Here is a 12,243-nt window from a genome sequence, read left to right on the forward strand (position 1 = left end):
CTATCTATCTATCTATCTATCTATCTATCTATCTATCTATCTATCTAGTTTGACTGGTTCTCACTATGTAGCCCTGGCTATCCTGGAGCTCTATGTAGATCAGGCTGGCCTCAGACTCCCAGAGGCCCACCTGACTCTGCCTCCTGAGTGCTGGCATTAAAGGTATGTGCCACTATCCCCGGCTCATATAAGTACTTATTTTTTTCTAAAAGTTTTATTGTTCAGCTCTTCATATTTAGCTTCTGCTCCATCTGGAATGTATTTCTGTGTAAAACATAAGGTAGGAATCTAATTTTATTTTATTTTTCCCATATGGGAGAGATGGCTGTGTCAGCCTTTCCCCCTGACTGGGAATGTCTGCTCCTCCGTCAAATCCCACACTTCCCACACAGCTCAAAGTGCCACCGTCTGTTCTGAGCTCCGTAGCCTCAGCCAGTTTCCCATTCCAAACACAGTGGTAAACATTAACAGTTTGGGAGTGAGTTTGGCTTCTGGCAGGGTAAGGCCATCTCGTCTCCCCGTAGCCTGTTCTCCCAATTCATCTTTAGCTATGGTTTTGTTATTGCTGACGTTTTGAGCTGAGGTCTAGCTATGTAGCCCTGGTTGACTTGGTTAAAGAAGAGCTGGCCTTGAACCTACAGTGATCCTTCTTTTCGAGTGCTGGGATGAAAGGCACGTGCTGCTACTCCAGCCTTTGGTGTTGTTTTTATTTTGTTGTTACTGCCATGGAAGACACAGGGAATTACACAAGGGCGTGTCTCACTGAGGTGACCTGAGACACCCCTGAGGCATAAAGAAGAGGTTAGTGATGAATGAAATCAATCTCTAGCCATCACCTGGGGTTCCCTGAGCAAGAGGGAGGGAAAGTGAAGGCTGCCCCTCAGGAACAGCTCACACACAAACACATGTGAATGGGTCTAAAACCGCTCAAAAAGTTAAGAAGTATCTCTCCTCTAGAGGGCCCATACAGGATCTAGAATCACCAAGGCGGCAAGCCTCTGGCCAGGCCTGTGAGTGATCATCTAGCTTAGGTTAATGGAAGTGGGAAGACCCACCCTGAAGGTAGGCAAACCATTCCCTGGGTTTGGGTCCTGGACTCCAAGAAAAAAAAAATATGTAGAAAGCACTATAAATGCCTAAAAATTTCAAAGCATGATTTAAAAAATATTGAGGAGAGGGGCCTGCTGAGATTAAGGGTGCTCCGACGTTAAGGGTGCTGTATGGTGTTCCCGAGAAATCTGAGCTCAGTTTCCAGCACCCAGGTTGGAGGTCATGGGAGAAGCTCAGGACCAGCTGAAACTCCAGGGAACCTGACACCCTCTTCTGATCTCTTTGGGAACATGTATGCATGTGGCACCTGCACACACACACACACACACACACACACACACACACACATACACGAATGAATGAATGAATGAATGAATGAATGAATAGGAGAATGGAAGCTGAGCACCCACCATTACCACTGCCTGCTTACAGACTGTAGATGTAACATGGTGGGCTGCCTCCACCTCCTGCTGCCGGGACTTTCCAGCCATTGTGGAATGTATCCTCTGACTATGAGTGCAGCTCACCCTTTGCTGATGTAAGTTCCTTTTGTCACAGTGCTTTGTCACGGAAACAGGAAATGAGATGCCTCTTTTCTCCTCAAACACCCCTGGGATAGGGTGCTAGCTTGCTGCGGAGGCCTGAGGTAAGAAGAGGTGAGACTAGGCTCTGGAAAAGCCTCCTGGCTTTCAGTGGTAGCAGGTGTGTAGAACCAGCTCAATCTGGAGCCGCTGATAAATTAGAAATGCTCACCTCAAATGTCTCAGCAGTGTAAGCTGCACTATCGTCCTCTGTTGCATCCTGAGACCTCTGTCACTCAGGTCCCGTTCCCCTGTCCTGTCTGGCTCTAGTGCATCCCTACAGCTAAGCCTTGATTTCCACTGTTCCTTCAGATATCTCCCTGAGCACATACACAGGGAGATCCTTGAGGGAGCAGGAACCAGAATCACAATGGAAAAAAACCGACACCATCTGCAATCTACTGTTTATTACCTGGGAGACCCAGTCTCCCTGTGCCTCAATATGTCTCCATCTGTAAAATGGAGACATGCATATAAATAGGGCTCTTTGGGCTCTTCATCCACATAGAGGCGCAGGGCACATTATAAGCGCTCCCAACTATATCCTAGAATCAATCTCTCTTGTCCTCGAGCTTGAGTGTAGACCCTGGGAGTCCTACGTATCCATTGCTACTGTTCCAGTGAATAAAGGCGAGTCCGCTCCAAGAGCTCCAGTCTGAGAAAACGTTTTGGGTTTTGACAGCTCATGAGAAGCCCAACCCTCTGGATGAGCCACAGGCAAGGAGACGTATAATCCAAAGAACATACAATAGAAGTGGGCTTCCAGGAGACGGTGTAGACTGAAATATATGGCCCAAGAGCAAAGGTGCTGTTAGGAGCCACGAAGGACCACAGGTCAACTGAAACCATGAGCAGAGACCGACAACCCAGGAGCGACACTGAGTTGGATATGAGGCTGGAGGTAGTAAGCATCCTGTGTCTGCCAGGCAAATCTGTGTCTTAGGAAGAAGACATGGGTAGGCAGGGTGAGGCAGAGTCCTCAGGAACGGGGCAACACACACAGCATCCCATTCCTTCCCTGTACCCACCTCCCCGAGTGTCTGCCTCACAGGGGTGAGCAGTCTGTGTCCGGACGGAACCACATCTTCAGTGCTAGGATCCCAGAAGGCACATGTGGTCTTACGTGCATGTACAGGTAGACACAGTTAGCAGAGGGAATGCTAGTCCTCTAGGAGAAGGAGCCAAGATGCATTCTGACAGAGATGTGTGGCTGCCTATGGGAAGGAAGCTCCCACTTTTGTCACGGTTGGAAAGACCTCAGAAGACAGGTCAGGGATGGGCACCACCTACATCTTAGTATTTGTCCTGGCAAGGTCACCAGAGTTCTCCTTGAAGGTTGGTTTTAGAAACAGGAGCCAGGCCTGTGTGAGGAAGGGTTGGGGTTTGGGCAGAACTTTGCAGTTCTGCCTAGAGTTCCTGAGGAACTTATGCAATCCACCTAGATTTCAAGAGCCAGTGGGGAAGGAAGCGATGGTCACATAAGGAAGGGAGGTTAGGGCCACTCAGAGGGGCTGGCCCAGCTCTCTTCCACACAGACTGTGTGTTAGCAGCATTGGTCCTACACCTCCAGGGAGGGAGAGAACAAGGGGTCCAGAATCCTTCTCCATTGCACTTTCAGTCATCTTCCTTGAAGAAAGTGTGTCTGAGGCCATCTTAGCTGTAGGAAACTGCTCTTCCATGGGGACAGTAGCATTGTGCCTACCTGCTCACCGTCCTAGGAGCTCAGCCCTCAGTCCCTGGTCTCTACCTCTCAGGCATCTGACTTGGAAGACCCGAGTCTGTTTCTAGAGATGCTGGCATATTCCACAGACAGAAGCGGGTCGGGAGAGGGCTTCCGGTAGGGCTGGGTGTTGGTGTAGATGGAGTCCTGAGGCCTCACGTGGTTTAGGTGGATGAGAGAGGCATAGCATATGGTTCCAGCGTCCTCATTGGAGAGGCCCTGCTGATTGAAGCTCTGAAGATCAAAGAAAACATATGTTTATTGAAAGAAAAGCAGCTAGAGTGGCCGGTGGCCTGTGTGGGACCAGAACTGGGTGCAGGGAGAGGGACACAGACAGAAATTAAAATGTTGAACATGGGCTCTGGAGACCTCTGGGTGGTTGAACCCATTAGCTACTCTTCCAGAGGACCTGGCTTCGGCTCCTGGCACCCATATGAGAGTGTCATCTCTAGTTGCAGGAGATTTGATTCCCTTTTCTAGGCTCCTCAGGCACTGCAGACACTTGGTGTACATACATACACGTGGGCAAAACATTCATACAGACAAAATAAATAAAGCTTTTATTTAAAAGTATATGGGATGTAATGAGGGGCCTGTAGAGCCTCTGGGAAGGGATGACTGGGAAAGTTGCCTTCCCTGTCACTGAGCTGAGAAGCACTGGCCTCTCCAGGCTCCAGTTCCAAACTGCTGTCAGGTCTCATTCCAGGTCCATGAACACAAAGGCCCTGTGGGCGTGGACTAAGGAATCACTAATTTGCGTATTTTTCAATAATAGGATGGAATGCAGGGTCTTGCATGTACCTGTGTGTGGCAAGACTCTCCCACTGAGCTGCAGCCCCGCCTTGTGTTTTTGAGACTGGGTCATCATTATGTTGCCCAGGCTGGCTTGAAATTGGAAAGCACCCTGACTCAGCCTCATAAAGGTTGGGATTAGCAGCCTATACTACCTTACTCTTCAAGAACTGTTCTCTGGGGGAATCATTCAAGCTTGACTAGGGCTGAGTTAGATGGGACTTGTTGGGGATGCATTTCGTGGTGATTCTAGCATTATTCACAGAGCTGGGTTAGATGACCTTGGAGCCTCCTAATTCTGTGGATTTTTAGACATCTATAGGTGAGATAGAACTACCCAAACCACTTAATTCTCAGGAGGACTCAGAGAACCGTGATTCATCATGTTTTCCTGATTGGTCGAATGGCAGCTCGTCTGTAGTCTGACTGGGGACCTAAAACACAGGGAAAGCTGTTTCCCATGGAAGTGATCCGCAATCTCTCTTTCTCATCTCTGTCTTTCTCTGTCTCTTCCTCTGTTTCTGTCTCTTTCTCTGTCATTCTGTCTCTGTCTCTCTCATCTCTGTCTCTGTTTGTCTTTCTGTCTCTATCTCTGTCTTTCTCTGTCTCTGTGTATCTTTCTCTGTCTCTCTCTCATCTCTGTCCCTGTCTCTCTCTCATCTTTGTCTCTTACTGTCTTTCTCTGCCCCTGTCTCTTTCTTGTCTCTGTCTCTCTGTCTCTTTCTCTGTCTCTCTCTGTCTCACTCTCTTCTCTGTCTCTCTGACAATGTTTCTCTCTGTCTCTCTCATCTGTCTCTCTGTCTTTCTGTGTCTCTCTTATCTTTCTCTCATCTCTGTCTCTCTGTCTCTGTATCTCTGTCTCTCATTTTTGTCTCTCTCTGTCTTCTCTCTTTCTCTCTCAAGTTTGAGTTGGGGAAAACAGGAGAAGAAATACATAAAAAGGAAGTACATAAACAGGTCACGAGTACATGACCAGTCATGAGTGTATCCCACCACTTAAATAGAAACCAAATCCAGGCCAAAGTTCACAACAGATGTACACCAGAAAGCCAGAGGTCCCTAAATCCTGGGAGAGAATCATTTTTACTTACAGTGGTCTCCTCTCTCTGTCCTGAAAAGTCTTCATAGATAGGGTGACATTTGTTTTCAACTGTGTGGAAACCAGCAAGGTTAGTGGAAGGACTTCCCATGTACAACCTTACCCATTTCCCATGGCAACCACAGGCTGGACAGAGGTACCCCAATGGAAGAGAGGCCAACACTTGGCCAAAGGATAGTTTCTGCCTAGGGAGCTCCCAAGTACCCAGCACTGAGTAGTGTCCAGGGATTCTAAGAAGCCAGATAGCCCGGCTGCCCGTGTTTAAACTTGCTCAACTTTCTGATCAATTTTAGGCCACTCCTTGTAGATTCCAGATTTAAACATCAGATGTAACTATAATCTGTTCACTGGTGGGCTTATAGGTAGTAAGAGGTTGGATTTCTAGTTTCCTGTGTCCCGAGGCCTCAGTGTGAAGCGCAGCATTTCCTATGGCCACGCCCTCCCACACTCCACCACGCCCTCCCACACTCGCTCCTGGATTCTCACTCACACATACTCCAAGATGAATATGGAATGAGAATCTGTGTTCAGAGTCCAGGCATTTTGCTGCTTCTATTTTGTCTTCTAAAAAACGTCATCAGTGACCCACTAAACTGATTGCACTACATTTAGAAAATAAGGATATAGAATGTTCAAATTTTCTCCTCTCTAAGGATTTTTAAGCTTGAAAAGTATAATGTTCACAAGCTCCAGAGGTATTCTGATCCGCTCTCACGTTTTAATCTTGTTGTCCACAGAACTATCTGGCAAGAGCAGTTACAAGCTACCTACTTGGCGAAAATATAGGGTATGACCTACTGACCTAGTATTCTTACCCATGCTCCTCATGCTGTACATTCTGCCCTTTGAGCCATTCATTTTACATATTTGCTACTTTGTATTTTTTGACCTACATACTTCTTTGAACTTCCTCCATATTGAGAAAAACAAAATTCAAAGATGATAGCAACAATGTATTTCAACAACGTATCATTAACCAGAAAGACTGGAGAGGTGGATCGGTAGGTAAGAGCCCAAGTTGTTCTTCAAGATAACCCGGGTTCGATTCTCAGCACCCTCGAGGTGGCTCACAACTCTCTATAACTCTAGTTCCAGGAGATCTGATAAGCATCAGGCACACACAGACACACACACACACACACACACGGTGCCCAGAAATATGTGCAAGCCAAACCTCCATACGCAATAAATAAAACAATAAAAAATATTAAGATGAAAAAAGTATATGATCCAAAATCCTAGCTCACCTTGTCTTAAGCAAATGGATGGGGAGTTGAGGTGCCTGTAGATAACCCAACCTGAGGGCTGAGTGGGGCTGGTATGTCATCACCCCCATGCTGCCCACGCCCCCTGACCCCTTCCCAGGCCACCAGGCCAGCCACCTTGTAATGGGCAAGGAAGTCACTTGGACACTTTGCCTTTCAGGTCAGTTTCCTTGTTGACAAAACAAACAGGATGGGCTCACCGTTCTGGGCTTTTCCTCGAGCTTTCCTCAGGTAGAGGACCACAAGTATGGCAAGTCCGAGCAGTAGCAGAATAGCCACAACCACCCCAGCAATGATGAGCTTCCACATCGGGTTACCCTGAGAGCTTCGGAACAAGGATTAGCCAGGTAAGGAGAGTCAGAGCCCAACATACTTCCAGCCAAAAAACCTTCCTTCCCCAAGCTTGCAGTTCCCACCGATTCTCCCCTAAGCCTGCCTCTTCTGAGGTTCCCTGCTCAACTGGGCAAGGGAACACTTTCATATGCAGTGGATATGCTTTGTAAGTCCTTCGATCTTCAGCATAGGGTAATATTGATAATGTCACAAGCCATTGTTCCTATTCCTGTTTCCATTGTTCCTGTCACTTAGCTTCCTTTGGGACTCTGAATTTGCTGGCTCTAGCCTCTTTCTTTCAGGGGCCCTTGTCCCCACCCTTCAGCTTTACCTCAGTTCTTCTCTGTGAGACACAGTCAGCTCCCAGGAGAACTAGGGGACCTGACAAACAGCTCTGCCAGCTAAGTGCATTCCACTATGTCCTACTTTGAGTCTAAAGAAGGACCTGGAGGCAGACAAGACCTTCCACATCCTGTTGTATTGTAGCAGCCTCTAGGGAACAGGTCTGAAGGGCAAGGCCATAGAGAAAGAGAAGGTGTGTTCAGGGACATCTCCGCTTAACTCATTTCCAGTTGAATCTATTTAGGCAAGGAGTGGTCTGTAGGAGCCTAGGGCCCACTGTCTTCATGGAGGCTGGGTTTGGGGTGAAGTAGGTGGCAGAGGCCAAGGGCCCAGGGCCTGGAAGCCCATCAGCAGGCAGGGAAAGATTCCTGGCCGTGAGGTCAAGAACGGCAGGTAGTGCCCTTTCTCCAGACTCAACACGGCTTCCTGTCAATAGCCCTGCTCATACTGAAGGACAAGACAGGGCTGGAAGAAGGTAAAGACAGCAATGTAGTCACATGGCTGCCTACACCAGAGTAAGCGGGGGTGGGGGAGATCCCTGCCATCCGCACCGCAGTCCACCCTCACTGTACCCCAGGAGACGGTAATGAATGGAGGATAACTGTGTCCTTCAAAACACATCTAGTAGTGTCTGGTGACATTTTCAATGGCCACATATGTGTTCAGAAGGGCACTCATGCCATTGGCCATCCGAGGCCAAGGACACTGCTAAATCTCTTAAAAGATACAGACCAGCCTCCAGTGACAAAGAATTAGCCAGCTGCAAATAGCAAGAGCCTGGGCTAGAGGCACAGGCCCATCACCCCAGATACAGGAGGCTGAAGTAGGAGGACCAAAAGTTCAAGGTCAGCTTGTGTGATAGAGTGAATTAAAGGCCAGCTTGGGTTACTCAGTGAGATCTCAATCTCAAAAGCAAAAACCGGAAAGCTGGGAGTGTAGTACAGTCATAAAGCTCCTGCCCCCAAAATGTCAGGTCTCAGGTTCAACCTGCATCATAGAAGATAAGTAGAAGATAGATAGATGATAGATAGATAGATAGATAGATAGATAGATAGATAGATGATAGATAGATGATAGATAGATGATAGATAGATAGATAGATAATAGGTAGATAGACAGAAGATAGATAGATAGACAGACAGACCAACAGATAGATAGATTGATAGATAGATAGATGATAGATGATAGATAGATGATTGATAGATAGATGATAGATAGATAGATGATAGATAGATAGATGATAGATAGATGATAGATAGATGATAGATAGATAGATAGATAGATAGATGATAGAAGATAGGTTGATAAATAGATTGATAGACAGACAAATATGGAAATATTGTTGTGATCTCATTTCACAGATGGGAAAACTGAGCCTATATAAAATGATCAGAAGTGATCACATGACTCCATCCATCCTGTCAGAGGTGGCATCTATCGGAGTGACAGTTGGAGAACTATAGTTAGGAGAATGGGAGGAAACCCAAGACAGAGGACAGGCCAGGGAGCTGTAGTACCTGTCAGTGACAGGGCTGAGGGTAGAGGCCAGGGCTGCTGTCGTCCGTGTGGTTGTGTGTGGGGCTGAAGCTGTAAGAGACGACAGTGAGTACAGCATCTTTTCACCTCCCCAACCCACCGCTCTCCAGCCCTGGAAGAGGAGGAACCCATACATGCCCCTGGAGCCAGCAAACAAGGACTCGGAGTAACACCGTCTACTCTCTCTGCACAAAAATGCAATGCTGTGTCGTAAATGGGGCAGGGGTTACCTCCCAAGAGAAAGCACAGTAGTACATGTTACTGTAAATGAGGCCTCTCATATTCCAGGGCCTCTTCTGTTTCCTGTGTTCTTTCATCTTACGATTTTTAGTATTTTTAGTTGTGCATATGTGGCAGGGGTGATATGTGCACATGAATGCAGTCCCCAGGGAGACCAGAAGCCCTGGAGCTTGGAGTTACAGTCTGTGGTGAGCTTCCTGACAAGGATCCTTGGGAACCCAACTCAGGTCCTCTGTCAGGCCAGCAAGCACCCTTAACCACTGAGCAATCTGACCAGCCCCTGGTGTTCTTTTGTAAGACGTGTCTTCATGTACATGTATCTGCATGTTTGTGTGTGTGCAAGTGTATGTGTGCCTGTGAAGGGAGGCTAAAGGATAATTTTAGCTGGCATGGCTCAGGTGTAATTCACTTCATTTTTATTTTGTTTAGTTTTTGAGACTGGGTTTCTCACTAGCCTGGACCTAGCCAGTGAGCCTCAAAGATCATCCTGTCTCTGCCTCTCCAGCGCTGGGATTGCAAGCAGGAGCCTCCGTGACCAGCCTTTTCTTTAATGTACCTTTGGGGAATTGAACTAGGGTCTTCAGACTTGCACAGTTTCTCAGATACTTGTTACATTACTGTGATAAGACACCCTGTCTAAAGCGACAATGAGAGAAAGTGTACGCGGTTCAGAGTCCAGCCCAGCCCAGGAAGGCTACAAAAGTCAAGGCTACGGAAGCTTGAAGCAGCTGGCTGCAGCTGTATCAAGACTTCAAGCTTAGGGAATGGTGCCACCCAGTTTTAAGATGGGTCCTCCCATCTCAAGCCAAGATAATCTTTCACAGCTGTGCTGAGAGGCTCGCCCTCCCGATCTTTCTAGGTTCCGACACTTTGACAACTAAAACTTACCACCATACGTGGCAAGCATTTTACTGTCTGGGTCATCTCCCCAGTCCTGTGTCCACTATGTTTGAACACGTAGAAAGCTCCACTCCTACTGCCTCCTCTACATGAGATATGCCTGGGCAAAAACTTTCAGAAAAATAGCCGCTACCCGTAGAACAAAAGTTCGGGGCATGCGCTGTAGCAGGAAAAGCCCTGTGACTGGGGTTGTGAACTGATGAACGTCAAGTTCGAATGCAGAAAGCCTTAAGCCACTGGAGACTTCCACACGGAATACACAGGAGACTAGAGGCCAGCAGCAGTAGCCTCTGGACTACTGTTTGAGAGTGCAAAGGCTCTCCCTTGTCAAGGGTAGAACCCGGAAGAGAACTCACATCAGTTGGCCTCACTTTCTATGGGTCTCCTCTGGATCCACATCTCTCAGCACCCCGCCCGCCCATTGGCTATGCGATCTCTCCACCGCCCCTGGAGAAAACGATTCTGATGCATTACAGGCAAGGAATGTTGAGGAAAGGAGGGCTGTGAATGCTTAGGGGAGCTTTAAGATCCATCCAAAGAAACAGATTTCTGTTAGCAGCAACGCAGCAAAAGTGTTCAGAGAAACCACTAAGAACCAGAGGCCGGCCAGCCTGGGGTCTCAGCTGGGCTCTGGCTTTAACCAGCTGGTGGCCTTGGGGGAGGGGCCATTTTTCTTTGCCCCAGTTTTCAGCTACAAGAGCAGCTACCCTTCCTAATGCTGTGACGCTTTATACAGTTCCTCATTCCGTGGTGGCTCCAAACACAAAATTATTTTGTTGCTACTCTGTAACTGTAATTTTGTAACTATTATTCATCATAATGTAAATATCACATAAGCAGGATACCTGATATGTGACCCCTATGGGGGTCACAACTGACAGGGTGAGAACCCCTCTACTAGAGGAAGCAGTTCCTTGAGTCCTCTCCAATCTGGAACCTTGTAACTCAGGAAGGCTTGAAAGCCACATAGAAGGGGGACGCTCACCTTTTAACACCACCAGATGGATGCTTCCGAGAAAAGCGATCTTTCTGCGATTTTCAACGATCCCACAGTGATAGACGCCTGAGTTGCTCATCTTGAGCTCATTCATGATGACAGTGAAGAAGCTGAACAAAGGATAGTTCTCGATGGAGAATCTTAGCTTCTCGGCACCTGTGCTGACACCCGGCACTAAGGGTTGACAAGTGTCTTCTGATATTTGCTTACACCAGAACTTCTCATTGAAGCTGTAGCTGAGATTATACCGGCATTTCACAGAAACAGTCTGGCCCTCCAGTGCTCGAAGTACCTGTGGGTCCTGTGCCCAGGAGCCTGGGAATACACGCATCATGTCAGAGAGCCCCATCCTCTGCAGCAGCGGGAGGAAGTGGGTTCCCTTCTCAGGGAGTGACCCTCTTTGTGTCTATGCTTACAGCCAGCAGCTGGCCACAGTGCCCCATGTATTCTGCCTTCCCAAGCACAGAGCTCCACTGTGCATACCTCCTGCCCCCTGCCCCCTCTTCAACCTGGTTCCTTCCCTCTGTCCTTGTTCCCTGTCCTCACCTGAGGCCAGGAGCAGCAGCAGGATTGCGGAGAACAGGTATGCAGCCTTGCCAGCCATCAGTCAGTCCTCCTCCTGAGCTGGGATGGGGAGGGATGCTCTGAAGAGAGGAGAGCTGTCCTGGGGAGGATTCAGGAGTCACCACAGACAGTCCTGCATGAACTGCTGAGGAAGGCAGAGACCTCTGTGGACAAGAGGGAAGCTGGGCAAGGCCTGTGTGGTCCTGTGGATCCCCCAGCTACAGGCTTTGAATCTAGGCCCTGTACTGAACTAGATAAAGGCTCTCAGAGACTCTGATCCCCTGCTTCATAAGGCCAGGGCTGAGGAGGTCTGAGGAAGCCCAAGAGGAAAGTGAAGTAAGAGAATGCTCATTTCTCCTCCCCTCCCCCATTCTCTCACTTCCTCTTTAGCATAAAGACTCTGTTCTTCTCCCAAGAGGTACCCACTGAAGGTGGGTGACAGAATTAGAGCCCTTTGGAGACCTGGCTGGATCTCCAAGCCCAGCTTGCCCTCGGATGAGACCCTTCAGATCTTCTGACCAGCCCACCTGTCCCATGTGGAGCAGAGGCCACGAGAGGAAAGGAGATGGTCAGGATTTATTCTCAGGAACGGAAGAGCAAGGGGGCTGCAGGAGCCTGGTCAGGGTCGGGGATGGGAAAGCTGGGCATGAAGGAAGACTTCAGAGTGAGGGAAGGGAAAGGGGAGCCCCAGGCCCGTGTTACCCCCACACTCTCGGCTTCCCAACATACCACACTCACTGCTAAGAACTCGATGTATTCATCAAACACATTTTTAAAATAGCTGTCACAGGACAGCAAGATGCTTCAGCTGGTAAGGACACTTG

General features: G+C 48.3%; 1 protein-coding gene across 2 annotated transcripts; it reads right to left on the minus strand.

Annotated features, from left to right (window-relative positions):
* Positions 1-2,023: 2,023 nt before the first annotated feature.
* LOC114620518 (CMRF35-like molecule 7) lies at positions 2,024-11,737 on the minus strand. 2 transcript variants are annotated; one of them, XR_003711328.1, is made up of 7 exons: positions 11,402-11,737; positions 10,844-11,170; positions 8,700-8,769; positions 6,708-6,832; positions 5,235-5,293; positions 2,660-3,585; positions 2,024-2,569 (listed from the first exon to the last, which is right to left on the minus strand). XR_003711328.1 is itself a non-coding variant. In XM_028766633.1 (6 exons), exons 1-6 carry the CDS (start codon positions 11,457-11,459, stop codon positions 3,382-3,384), a joined length of 843 nt encoding a protein of 280 aa, XP_028622466.1. In that variant the 5' UTR covers positions 11,460-11,737; the 3' UTR covers positions 2,024-3,381. The 2 variants fall into 2 exon arrangements, 1 of the variants encoding a protein (XP_028622466.1); XM_028766633.1 differs by having other exon boundaries at positions 2,024-3,585.
* Between the last annotated feature and the right edge of the window lie 506 nt (positions 11,738-12,243).

Source organism: Grammomys surdaster, unplaced genomic scaffold (genome assembly GCF_004785775.1).
Source record: "Grammomys surdaster isolate TR1022 unplaced genomic scaffold, NIH_TR_1.0 169, whole genome shotgun sequence".
NCBI lineage: Eukaryota > Metazoa > Chordata > Mammalia > Rodentia > Muridae > Grammomys > Grammomys surdaster.